At 40.7% G+C, this 14,328-nt stretch overlaps 1 protein-coding gene across 1 annotated transcript; it reads right to left on the bottom strand.

Moving 5' to 3' along the window:
• Positions 1-10,706: 10,706 nt before the first annotated feature.
• Positions 10,707-13,560, bottom strand: pou4f2 (POU class 4 homeobox 2). Its single transcript, XM_007231566.4, has 2 exons — positions 12,265-13,560; positions 10,707-11,811 (listed from the first exon to the last, which is right to left on the bottom strand). Exons 1-2 carry the CDS (start codon positions 12,526-12,528, stop codon positions 10,804-10,806), a joined length of 1,272 nt encoding a protein of 423 aa, XP_007231628.2. The 5' UTR covers positions 12,529-13,560; the 3' UTR covers positions 10,707-10,803.
• Between the last annotated feature and the right edge of the window lie 768 nt (positions 13,561-14,328).

Below are 14,328 nucleotides of genomic sequence, written 5' to 3'. Positions count from 1 at the left end.
CACTTTCCTTTATATTCATGTAGCATTAATTCATATTACTGTAAATAGAACTAGTTTTTATTGCACCAGTTCAGATGAATTTAAATTGCACTATAGCTTATATATTGCCGGTTTATATAGCACCTGTTCATGTTACATTTTATAGCACCGGTTTGTGCTGCACTGGATCACTGTTCTTTACATAGAAATTACAATTAGATAGGGATATTAAAATGTAACACTTACCATGTTAATTGAATAGTAACTGTGTTGATTTAACATTAGAAACTTTGCTGTGCTTCTTGCATAACTCTATTTTATACAGCATGAGTTTATGCAGCAGCAGTTCACATTTCTTTAAACAGTGCTATACTTTACAAACCTCTTTTCATTCAATGTGTTTTCCTACTGTTTTTTTTTTACATTGCAAATGTAATACTGAAAACTATATTAAAGCTAAACAGGAACACATGCTAAATTATTTAGTGAACAAAAATCTGTTAAATAAAAACAGAATATGTTTTATACTTTAGATTCTTCTAAGCATCACATTTATCTGAGGACAGATCGGCACACTCTTGGTTTTAATTTTAATCTCAGTGTCTTCATGAGGGAGAGTCACCTGGAATAGTTTTCTCAAAGTCTTGAAGGAAGGAGTTCCTGGAGGTGCTGAACAATAGTTGCTGCTTTTTCTTCACGCTGTGAAGCTCCAGCTCATCCCAATTAAATCACCTCAAATCACCATCTCAGTTCATCAGGTTTAGATCAGGAGATTAATGTGGAGGACAAACACTTTTTTAATGCTTGCTATGTAATTCCATATGCGTCCCATAATTGTTTGGTTGTCTTTAATATTAATATATAGTATAGAAAATAAATAATAAATAAAGGGTTGCGTTCCCAGGCAAGGATTGAAGGAGATCTCCGTTGTAAAATGGACTTTCGGTGTAGTAAAACATGATGTACTTACCTTTGATGAATAGCACACCTCCGTTCTCCCACAGCGTTCCGAGATTTTTTTTTTTTTTGTTTTGTCCAAACACCCTTCAGACTGGGTGATACAGGGCGTAATTTGCCCCAATAAATTGCTTTTTCCATCGTTACCCAGGCTCAAAGTAGCTTCACACCTCCTTGATTGAATCCGGAGCGCCCTGACGTTTAAAACGAGGCATTAATCTTATTAAAACCACTGTTTACATCCTATAACAACAAGATACAATACATAGACTCCGCATAGTCTGCCTCCTAGTGCTGACTGCTACGCTATGCGGATACTATGTATATATAAATATATATATCTGTCATTATTTATCTGAGGACAGATCTGCACACTCTTGGTTTTAATTTTAATCTAAGTGTCTTCATGAGGGAGAGTCACCTGGAATAGTTTTCTCAAAGTCTTGAAGGAAGGAGTTCCTGGAGGTGCTGAACAATAGTTGCTGCTTTTTCTTCACGCTGTGAAGCTCCAGCTCATCCCAATTAAATCACCTCAAATCACCATCTCAGTTCATCAGGTTTAGATCAGGAGATTAATGTAGAGGACAAACACTTTTTTAATGCTTGCTATGTAATTCCATATGCGTCCCATAATTGTTTGGTTGTGTTTAATATTAATATATAGTATAGAAAATAAATAAAGGGTTGCGTTCCCAGGCAAGGATTGAAGGAGATCTCCGTTGTAAAATGGACTTTCGGTGTAGTAAAACATGATGTACTTACCTTTGATGAATAGCACACCTCCGTTCTCCCACAGCGTTCTGAGATTTTTTTTTTTTTTGTCCAAACACCCTTCAGACTGGGTGATACAGGGCGTAATTTGCCCCAATAAATTGCTTTTTCCATCGTTACCCAGGCACAAAGTAGCTTCACACCTCCTTGATTGAATCCGGAGCGCCCTGACGTTTAAAACGAGGCATTAATCTTATTAAAACCACTGTTTACATCCTATAACAACAAGATACAATACATAGACTCCGCATAGTCTGCCTCCTAGTGCCAACTGCTACGCTATGGGATACTATGTATATATAAATAAATAAATATATATATATATATATATATATATATATATATATATATATATATATATATATATATCTGTCATTATCAGTTCAGTAATGGCAGCGCTCAGAGCCGAAGCTTCTTGTGCACTTTTTAAGTTATTAATGTCTCAATTTAAATGTCAGGGCTCTCCGGCTGTGGAGCTACTTTGAGGCTGGATAACGGTGGAAAAAGAGATTTATCGGGGCAAATGATGCCCCGTGTCACACAGTCTGAAGGGTGTTTGGACAAACTGTTAAAATTTCTGGATCTCGGAATGCTGTGGGAGAACGGAGGTGTGCTATTCATCAAAGGTAAGTACTTTTTATCATGTTTTACGACAGCAAAAGTCAACTTAACATCTGGGTTCTCTTTTACAGCTAATCTTAGACTAGCCTATATCTTCGTTTCCATGGAAGATCTCCATTCAAAAATTCTGTGTAGTCCAAGACTAGGCTTACTCCCTGTCTCACAGTGTTGTTCACACTACATTAGGTAGCACCATTTTATGTATAGCCCCGAGTTCCTCACAGTTCTTTATATTTCTTTAGACCCCTAGTCTAAGTGAGCCCAGTCTGAGGAGTCCACAGCTTGTTTGCAGTGTGATCCATGTTCACTGCAGGCGCTGACACACCTCCGCGCATTTTAATCTGGATCCCTTTTTAATGTGCTTCTACATCAATTAAGACTGAGCGCGCGCAATATTTCACCTGCACCTTAACGACGCGCATGCATAATATAGCGCTGATCGGTGCAACACCTCTCGTTCTGCGGGTCCGCGCGCTCTGAAAGCCCCTCCGCCGAGCTCATTTGGTGCTTTGTGACCGCGGTGGGCTGCCGTTGCCCCCGGGCCTCTGGCACCAGGCCGGCCGTCCTGTCATTTGCTACCCAACTGGGTTTTTGTGATGAGAGGCTGACCCGGGCCGCCTCATCCCTCACCGCTGTCTCATTGCCTTTATTTACATCTGTCCTTAGCATCCTAATTACCCGCCTTATTGCTTTGGCCCGGAGGAGGCTGCACGCGCCACGCTTTTTAAGCAATAAGAAAGAGAGCAGCGCGAGGCCCGGAGGGGAAACACGGGCTGATCAGGGGGGGATTTCCCCTCGCTCACATCTACGGACAGCGCCGTTAACGGTGCTCTATAAACTACCGTCAGTTCCGTTATTGTTTTATATTGTTTTATTTTTGATAACGTCATGTCGGGCTTAATCTGTCCACGGAGTTAGCTTATTTTTTATTTATGTTGGTAATGATATATTTGTATTTATTTATTAATGTTTAAAGCTTAAATATGTTTAAACTACTACCCAAGTTCAGTCGTAGCCCACTGTTTCAGTTAATTACTGTTTTTTTTTTTTGTATAATATAATGAATGTCGGAATGTTAAACAATCCCGTAAAATACTGCATCCATTTGGAAGTCAACATTTATGTAGTTTATTTATCGAATGTTCGTATTAATTGTTGTCATTTATATTCAGAATTTCATTTAGAAAAAATACATAGGTACATATTGTACAATAACTATTAGTATACTCTCAAAAAAGACTAACATTCGCTTACTTATTTATACGTTTTTTGTATTTTCTAGCTTGTTTCATTGCGATAATTTAATTATTATCTTCTTTATTTTACCAAGAAATCTCGTTGAGATCAGAAATATTTATAGTTTTTTTTTAAGAGAAGCCAAGTCAAGATAATAGCCGTATTCAGACTACATCTGAAATTAGTACTGAAATAAGTACTGCAGTTGCTCCAGTTTGTTCAACCTAAATACATGCATATTTTACAATTACAATACATTATAGATGGCAACTTTGCAGGAAACGGAAGCAATTTTATTCATACACACTAAATTTGCCTTCCATATTTTTGTCCTTCACACTATATGTGTTATATTTAACAAGTTGATACTTTAACAAATTTCTTGTATTTTTGAACATTTTCTGATTTTTTTACGTGTTTTTTAAGTTTTTGAATAACCAGTGTGGAGGCCTGAGTTTTATCAACACACCATTTATTTCTTCGTTCTTACTTATTTTTTTATCCTATTATTTCAATTTTTCTGCTGTTTTCCTTCACTCTAGTGGTTCTAGCTCATCTATCAGTGTACAGAGTGTACAGAACCGGAGTCAGCAACAACCGGAGCTCACCTCCCTCCAGACTGCTGCTCCACTCAGATCAACTTCCCCATTAGGAGCTTTTGGAAAACAGGGCGAAAAAACTTTTAAACGTCCTTTCCTTCATCGCAGTGGATTTTTTTCCTATAAAATGGTATCAATAGCAGCGCGCGGAGTGTTTAATGAGCTCTCAGCTTTAAAGACTTGAAGGATATTAACAAGCTGCTTGACAAATGGCGCTGAGACGCACATTAAAGACGCGCTAATGGCGCCTAATTCTCCATCAGATATAAATTAGAGCCCCCAACACTTATTTGCCTTAAGGACTTTATGTAAATGATTCCGATCTGTATAAACTGAAAGGCGCCGGGATGGAGAGAGAGAGAGAAAGAGAGAGAGAGGGAAAGATAGAGAGAGAGAGAGAGAGAGAGAGAGAGAGAGAGAGAGAGAGAGAGAGAGAGAGAGAGAAAGAGAGAGAGAAAGAGAGAGAGGCACTGGAACTCCTTGCGGCTATGATGAATAGATGTGCACTAGAGCAGGGCTGTCAAAACCCAATGAATACACACGCACGCGAGCGCGTGCGCGCACACACACACATTGAACAGACATTTCTACCACCTTCTCATTACTGCCAATTGGTACCAAAATGCGCAAAACGTGCCACTGCCTTTCTGTTGCCTTTGTACTTTTGTTGCTGCTTTGTTGCTGCATTACTGTTGCATTACCTGCAGTACTGCTGCTGCCCTTTACTGCTGCTTTAACGCTGGAAAAAGGTGCAACAATGTCAAAAAAAACAGAGCCGCCAAACGCACCTAAACAGCGTGAGAGAGAGAGAGAGAGAGAGAGAGAGAATAAGAGAGACTAGGCCATCCTGCACTCTTTAATATTTAATCACTGTGGGCCTCTTTTGAAGACATCTATTCTGAACAATGTGCCCAGATATAGGGGTTGTGCTCAGAGCTGGAGCATGTATGTGTAACATTAAATAAACGTTTTTTTTTTATTATTTTTTATTTATTTATTATTTTCCCCATAATTTTAATTGCATTTTATTATATTGTGTCATATATGTTTGATTGAGGTCTTCCAATTGTGGCGTACCAATGCTGCAAATGTTATTATTATTATTATTATTATTATTATTATTATTATTATTATTATTTTATAATAGACAATAATAGCAGATCTAATTAATTATTTCGACTAATTAACCCTGTTAAGAACTATTCTTTCCACATTTGTCAGTATATAGTCAGTATATTTGTCAATATAATTGTTTGTCATCTGTTTCATTTTTTAAACTACACCATGTTACGCAATTAATTATTAAGGTGCTTCTAATTGTTAATATTGGTTTGACATTAATGACTGTGTTTAAGGTTAAGGTTATTTTTTTTTTTTCTAAAATATTACACCACACTATTCTTAAAATTTAAATGCACCACATTACAATAAATGAATAATCCTTATACTATACAGAATGCAACAATAATGTATTTAATAAAGTAGTTTCATTTTTTAAATAGATTTCTTCTTAACAATTGCCTAAATTGTGGCGCTGCCAACATATTAACAGCAAATAAAAAAATATATAAATAAAAAAAGCTGGAATCACTGAACGGAATGGCACCCATGGGACTGTTGAGTAAAGTTTGGCTGGAGTTTATATTTTGTTGCGTATATGCATTTCTTTAGATTTCTTTAGATTCTTTTTTATTATACTGTTATATTAATTTTATTTGTTATTTTGTATATTGTATAAATAATGCTATATTGTTATTTTTTATATTATTGTGTATTGTATGATTGTTAGATTAAGCATGTAAATACCTTGTAAGGTTAATGGCTTTTTAAATAAACCAAACAGATAAAGAAATATAAACTGAGATAAGATCAGATAATGGTCACAGAAGAAGCAACAACCCACGTGTGGCCTGTTCTCCAGCCCCCATCGATCAGTCTCAGAAAAAAAAACCTTCGCAAACTAATAACCACTCAATTGAATGAATATTGCATTAAGTCCCACTACAATGCAATGCGCGAGGGCTTGTGTGTGTGTGGTGTGTGTGTTATTGGTATGTTAAGGAAGACCTGAGTGGGTACACAGTGGACAGGACAGCACAGTGACACAGTGAGGCTAAATAAAGGCTGCAGTGGCTTCTATGCGCGCGCGTTTTGTTGGCCTGTGGTTTTCCATAACGCGGATCTAAAAGCACTCACTTGGTGTAAATGTACAGTTAAAATATTCTACTGGCGGGTCCCCAGGCGGAGCAAAGACACTCCCTGGCTTCATTAAACTTTCATCAGCCTCCCTGAGAAAGGGGGGGGACGAGAAGGAAAACAGAAGGCATAATTATAACAAAGGAAAACAGCGCTGCCCTTTCCTTCAGTGTGGCCACCGTACCTGTAAACGCGCGCAGAGGCGTGTGTATACGTCCATATATATAAGCATGTGAGTGAAGCTGGCCACCAACATCGATAGTCCTTGTTTATCTAGTTGAACGTGGGTCGTGACGTCAGGAGATCAACATTCAACGTCTAAAGCAATTTGATACACTCCATTTGACGTAGAAAAACAAAATTACATAAATACTGACATGTATAGTAGGAAAATATGTTAAACAAATTTTAACTCAACATCTGCTAAATCTTATAATGCTGAAATCCACACATAGGGAATTTTTAGAAATAAAAATTTGTTGACATGTGTTTGTTTTTTTATAACGTTTGTTTAACGTTGACGCTTGATGCCAACCCAGTGTTTGGCCTTTGACAAATATGTGACCCTGATGTCCTAATAAAATGTTTTACGTCTGTAAATCATTGGATTTTGACGTCAACTTAATTTGACTAAAATTCTGGCCAATTTTGTCATACGCTTCTCTGATGTCGGATTAAGGTCAAGTGAGTTCGTTTACAGGTCACGTGCCGCATGTATAATTATGTTAAGACAGGATATTAAGGAACAATATGCGCATGGTTTGTGTATTTGTGTATGTGTTGAACGTTTTACTCTTGCCCTTCTAATCGATTCTTTCCGTAAAAATAAATAAATAAAATTTTCGTCGCCCCTCCTGTCTGAAGGTCCCCACTGGGGAGATGCCACAGTCTCGCGCTGGGTGCTACATTCAGCTTAGTCTCGCTGTAAGTTCATTTCTGCACCCCCTCCCCATACCCCTCATACCCCCCAACAGCCCTGACCGACAGTAATTAACCATCTCAGTTAATGATTACTCACTCACTGCAAGTCATTATCTGCTTTTCATAATTCGATGTGTAATTTAATAATTCGTTCACATTAGCGAATTAAGTGATCGGCTCATTTAGGAGAACGGATTTCTTCGTTAAAAGCTGATTAGGATTGATGAAGCGTTTGATGAGGGGTTCACAGCTAATATTTAATATTTAAGATGACATCTTCATCTCTTCTTCTTTTTTGCACTGCGTAAAAGAAGGCCCACCTTCACATTTCATAAAAAACGATTTTGATTAACGCATATATATATAGATATGTGAAGTGAAACTAAAACAAATCAACAGCTTGTTAACGTATGTTAAGACACGTGTGTCCATCTCAAGGTTGTATCATACTCTGTGCTTGCCAATTTAGTCTAGTCAGAAACTCGCACTAAACTCTTTTTTCACACGTAAACAATTAGAATTTTGATTCGAGATTTCTTACACCGACAGCCAGATTCCAACTAGGGAAGAGTCTTTAATGAGAGCGATCCCCATTTTTATTCTATTTTTTATGTTGTCCAAAACTATGCCTTAAAAATGTTAGGCAATTGTGCACTTAAATACGTCTAATTTCGTTTTTATAAAACATAGCACAGTTTCTAAATCGTCTCGTAAGTCAAAGTAAAAAAAAAAAAAAAAAAAAAAAAAACACGAGCCACCCTTCATCATCTACATTCACAGGCAATGGAAATCAGACGCTCGAGACTCCCTTTGTAATTCTGACAACAAGCCAGGTGACACTGCAGTCATTTTATTTTAGCCCTTTTTTCCCTCTCACCTTTTCTTTTTCACGCGGTCTAAAAAAACGACTGAACTGAGGTAGAGCTTCAAAGGCTGCCTGTCTATGTCGGTAGAAGCGAAAGACCCACAGACTGTGGATTTAAATGGAGCCCGGCACGTTTGGCAGGCGAGGTGTTTTTTTCTGGCGGGCTGACATCTGGCAGCGCTGCGCTCCAGGGACCTGCCCACATCTCTATAGACCCCATCATTAGACTCTAATAGAATATTAGCATTTGCTCTCAGGTAGGGGCTTCCAAGAGCTGCCAGTACTGGCAGGAAGCGAGTCGTTCTGCAAAATAAAAACGATAAAATAAGGTACAAAAAACAGATTTGAACTAAAGCGAGAACTGAAGAATCAGGGTACATGTAATGTTTTGGATTGTTTCTGTAAAATAAAAACAGACATAAATAAAAGAGATTAAAAAAAATGTTGACTATTTAAAACTGCAAAGTCTCACATAAAATATAACAGAATAGAACACACAAATACGAGATCTGAAATGTTTAGAGAATAGCAGTATCAATAATATGGTGATATGCAACATTTCAGGGAAAACAATAATTAATTAATTTGTCTGGTCTAAATAACCCAAGATGTTTTTAGTTGAAAAAATTAAATAAAATAAAAATAAAAAAGAGATACCTGAAGACCGAATAATCAAGAGTCTAATAGCATGTGATATTTTTTAGACAAGCTAAAGTAGCAGATCATCAGCATTATGTTGATCTAATTAACTCAGTCTGTTTGCACTTGTTCAAGCCAGCGACCCTAATCGAAATTTTGGCGAATAAATGTTAAAACACCAATAAGAATTCGGTTGTACTCTTGATAGCAAATCTAAACCAGCCATTCATCCAAACAAACAAAAAGCTCAGATTTTGGTAGATAGCATCTACCCCCGACCAGGCCTAGGAAGATGAAGGAAGCCACCGAGGACGTCCAATAAAATGTCATTTTTTTGTTCTTTAATGAAGCACAGTTCAATTCAGTTATCAAACGATAACTTAAATATACATGGATGTAATATAAATCAGTAAAATCATTCGACAAGATCAACCTAAAGCAACAGACATTACAGAGAGAAGTCAGCGCAGCTAAAACAGCAAATACAGCAAATACCTGTACGGATTATCTTGTGTGTTAGACCAAAATGAGTTATTTACATTTTACACGTATACTTTCATGAAAGGGATCTTTCCTTTTTTTCTTTTTTTTGTCTCATAAAGAAAACATTACCAAACACGGTGAATTTTAACAAGCAATGACTTAATAATGATATGCGTATATTTGTACAAATAAATAAATTACCAGAGAGAACATACATAAAATAATTTCAAAGGGAAACAAATAAACAAAAATCTTATATCTCTCAATTGTGCCATCTCCAAGATCAGAGAAAATGAAAACTGGCTTATTTTAAGCACTTCATCCCCACCCTCCCTTTTCAGTTCTTTTTTTTAATTATTTTTATTTGCTGTCAGAATCAGAATTTTCTCCAGTTAAACGAAGAGGGAATCCCAATAAATATGTAATGAAGTAAACATTACCTCACATGATAAATAGTTCATAAGAAACACAGCCACGTTCGAGCGCGGGTGATATTGCAGAAGATATTTGTGCTGAAGGAAAACCTGGCTAACAGTTTAACCTTCTGTTCAGTATCAATATCTACACGATTGTGAAAGTCTACTGTGTTTAAACCCCATATCACCTTTAGGAGAAACACGTGGCTATTTATTATTCGCCTTTGTCGCTATTCAAACCCAAGAAGTGGGACTTAACAAAAGACATGAAAGGAAGTATATGGGTTCAGCAGGTATTGTGGGCCATTAGATCAGCCAGTTGATTGGGTCTTCAATGGCAAATTGTTTTATTCAATTTCCCATTAGAAATTAAATTTGCGTCTATTTACAAAATTTCCCTTTAGTCATTTACAAAGAATACAATACAAACATTTTTTCCTATGGCTTGATGGCCCAAAATACCTGACCCACACGATATAACAGCTAAACCAATCATTTACAACAATATTTCAATTACACTGGCAGTAGCTGTTATGGTGCCCTATTATTTTGTACACGAACCCTGAATTTGTGTTTATGCCTGGACAGATTGAGAGAAAATTATATTGCAAACCAAAGACCATCCTTTACAGTCAATCACTTCTTCTTCCTCTCAATCTGGACTACTTAATAAATAAGCACTACGAGCAGGCTATCCACCACCACCCACACGGATGAAATCAGCTATTTTACATAGAATTATTCCAGGAAGATCTTTCTTTCAGAGCTTTCAATGGCATGAGTTGAGGCTTAGAGAGAGTCAAACTCCACTGACATAGACATGGTGTAGCTTAATAATATTCTTTTAAAGAACAAAAAAAAAGATAAAGCAAACAGGTCTTACTTGGTCAGTCAAACGGTCCTTTAAATGCTTCCACATCCTCCACCATGACGTGAGAGTGATTTTATAGGGGCTTTTTCAGTCAATTAGAATAGGGTATGGTCGATTTGGTGGGAAGGGAGGAGGACAAAAAACAAAGGTGTGTGTGTGGTAAGAAATCTGTCACAAATACGTCTTTTAAAGAGTGTCTTTTTTGTTTTGTTTTGTTGTGTAGTGTGGAGAACGTCGTGATTTTGCTTCTCACACGCAAGCCGAATACTTCATGCGTTTCTGTTTCTGCCTCTGGTTGCAAAACCACACGCGCACCACGTTCTTTTTGAGGTCCAGCTTTTCCGCGATGGCCGCGATTTTCTCCGACGAGGGCCGCGGCTGGATGGCGAAGTACGCCTCCAAGGATCTCTTCTCGGGCGCAGCGATAGATGTGCGCTTCCTCTTCTTCTCAGCTCCGTTGAAGAGCTCTGGCTTGCTGAGCTTCTCGCGGTGCGACTTCTCGGCCTCCTCCAGCCACGCATGCAGGATGGGCTTGAGCGCGATCATGTTGTTGTGTGACAGCGTGAGCGACTCAAAGCGGCAGATGGTGCTTTGGCTGAGCGAACCCACGCCGGGGATCTTGAGGTTAGCCAGCGCCGCACCGACGTCCGCCTGCGTCACGCCGAGCTTGATGCGCCGCTGCTTGAAGCGCTCGGCGAACGCCTCCAGGTCCCTCGGGTCGGCGTCCACGTCGCTCACGCAGCCCGCGGCATGTGGCGGGAGCGCGTGCGCGTGTGAGGGCAGCCCATGCGCGTGCGCGTGTGCCGCGTGAGCCATGCCAATGGCCGCCGCCGCCTGATGCATGTGGCTCACCCCGGCCGCCATGTGGGCCGAGGGCGCCGCCGAGACCATGGAGCCGTCCGGGGCCAGGGCAAGGCCGCCCGGTGTCAGGTGGTCCAGCAGCTCGCCCTCCAGTGCCTGGTGAGGCTGGTGGTGGTGGTGGTGGTGGTGATGGTGGTGGTGGCCGGCGCTTGCCAGGGCGGACGGGTGCGTGATGGGCACGGACGATGAGGACGAAGAGGCGGACGACGAGGTGCACGGGAGAGCGTTCATGGTGTGGTAGGTGGCGTCCGGCTTGAAGGGGCTGTGGTGAGGAGGGTGGTGCTGGTGCTGGTGGTGATGGTGGTGGTGGCTCTTGGTCGGAGAGACGATATCCACCGCCGCCAGAGCTTCGGCGCGGGCCAGCAGACTCTCATCCAAGCCGCCGAATATATTGCTCTGCAATTGCAAATAGAGCGCGCACATAATCGTCAGCGAGGGAATTCGGGGCACACGCGACGCGATTTTAAAACATTTCCAGCGTGGTGGGGCAAAAAAGGGGGAAGCAGCAGAAGGGGAAGAAGAAGACGATTCTAAAATACACACACATATACACACACTGCACGCGCACACACACGCACACACTCCACGCGCTAAACAAGACACATGCAACATCCCAGGTCATAAAAATTAATATGAACGGCTAAACCAGAATACATAAGTTAAGGGAGGGAGAGAAGGCAATGTTTGGGAGGGGGGAGTTATTGGAGGTGTTGGGTGGGTGATTTGCTGTGCAGGTATTAAAAAATCATCAAGCACACGCAAAAAAAAAAAAAAAAAAAAAAAAAAACGGAAAAGTGGGCTGTCAAAAAAGAAAAAGTGTTGAATGATTATGCAGAGAGAGATACGTACCGGTGGGGTTGGAAGACACGCTCGGCGCATCACCTCGGAACTGCTCGCGCCGCCGGCGCTGCTACTGCTGATACTGCTGCTGAGGCGCGTGGACGAGCACGAGGACGAGGGCACCGAGGAGGACGAGGATGAGGACGGTGGAGAGGTGGAAGAAGAGGTGGAGGCTATGGAGGACGCGTGCAGCGCCGAGTACTTGGGCTCGGGCAAGCTAGTATGTGGCAGGGCGAAGGCGTGCTTGCCATTCAGCGACATCATCATCATCATCACACTCTCGTGGAGGCAATCCAGCCTCGTCTCCAATGTTGCGGTTTTTTTTTCCCTTCTTTTTTCCCTAAACTATGACTCCGCCTTCCTTCTTACTTCCCTTATACTTTCCTTCTTTTCTTCCTTCTCCCACTTTTATTACACCGCAGTTCACCAGTTCAAGCCCCCTTTCCCCCTGAAGCCGGGGTCTTCTTAAGCCTCTGCGCGCCTGAGAACGAGTGGCGATTAAAAAAGAGAGGAGAGGAGGAAGACCAAGACGAAGAGGAGGAGGAAGAGCAGGAGGAGGAGGAGGAGGATGATGATGATGGTGATGATGATGATGAGCCAAGTCTCTAGACACAACACATCCACTGTGTTTATTACCTGCCGGTGCGGGTTCCCTTGCTCGAGATGATCGAGCTCCAACAGCCCGACAAAGCCATACAAGCTCTTCTGTTGCTTCCTCAGGTTGATTGTTTTAGTTTTTCTTTTTTCCGCTTTTTTTAAGGTAAAAAAAAATCGAGTTCCTTTACGTCTTGGAACGTAAAAAGTGGGAAAAACACGAGAAATAAAAGTTTTGTTTTGTTCCTTTCCTCTTCTTGGAGATCTCCAGTCGCTCCTGATAAAAGGCAACACCAACAGGGATGATAATTCTCGACCTTTATTCCGCGTCTGCCGTGGAGATGTTGAGTTTGATGATGAGGAAAACCGTGACGGTCGCGGCGCTTCAGCTACATTCAATGCTGCAGGGACTCGATCTGCCTCTGCTCTAAAGGCGAAGGGCAGACTGCCTCTCTCTCTCTCTCTCTCTCTCTCTCTCTCTCTCTCTTTCCCCTCCCTCCCTTTTTCTATCTCTCTCTTCAGCTAAGCTCTCCCTCTCTCTCCCTAGTTCTCTCTCTGCTCTCACAGTCTCGCGTCTGTACCTGAAAATCCTTTTTCATGATTTATTATTCTTCATTAGCCACGCCGCCGCTGGGGACTCTGCGCATGGGCAGTGCTCCACAAGGCATTCATTTACAATGCAGCTTGGATGGAGTACACCATCCGATTTTACACTTACTAAGGAACAATAATATTATGTAGAAAAAAACGATACAAATACGTTTAAAAAACGCCAAATATGAATTAAGTTTTTATCTTAAACAGAAACGAAAGAAATGTGGCGAAGAGCAAAACCAGAGCCACCACGGACAGCTCCACGAAAAGCGCTGGAGAAGGAGCACCATGGACAGCTCCATCATCCCCCGCTGAGGGAAATAAATCAAGAGTACAACGTGTTGACTATCAACCTCATTATTGGGGGGCTGACGTGAGACAGCAAGACCTCATTAAACCATCCAAACGATGTCCGTACAGAAATTCGAGGATATTAAATTTAAATTTCATTTGTGCCAACACCAGAGAGCTCTTCCAGAAGATACCTGCATGCTCCCGGGAATGACGAATCACGCTGACGAATTAATGTTTTCAGGTTATGGAAATAAATAGTAAGTAATATAATACAGGAAATTGACAAATCCTGCACCTAACAGCTGGGGTTATGCATAGGGCTCAGCCAGGATCTACTACTCACTCAACTAACAACAATAGCAAAACCACCACAATCTGATACTGGCTCGACAAGAATCCAGAAGCACAGCCTAACACTATGTTCATGGTCCATTGCCTCAACTGCCAAGTAACAGACCTACCAAAAATAACCTATGAACACATAGAATCCCTCCTTAATCACTTCCTTTAACTATGGCAACAACACACTTACCTAAGCACAATCACACACAATAACTCACATTATAAGTTGCGTGAGCAGAACACAGCAAC

The sequence above is a fragment of the Astyanax mexicanus genome, chromosome 7 (genome assembly GCF_023375975.1).
Source record: "Astyanax mexicanus isolate ESR-SI-001 chromosome 7, AstMex3_surface, whole genome shotgun sequence".
NCBI lineage: Eukaryota > Metazoa > Chordata > Actinopteri > Characiformes > Acestrorhamphidae > Astyanax > Astyanax mexicanus.
The sequence above is the reverse complement of the archived record's forward strand: the minus strand, read 5'-3'. Positions and strand labels throughout refer to the sequence as shown.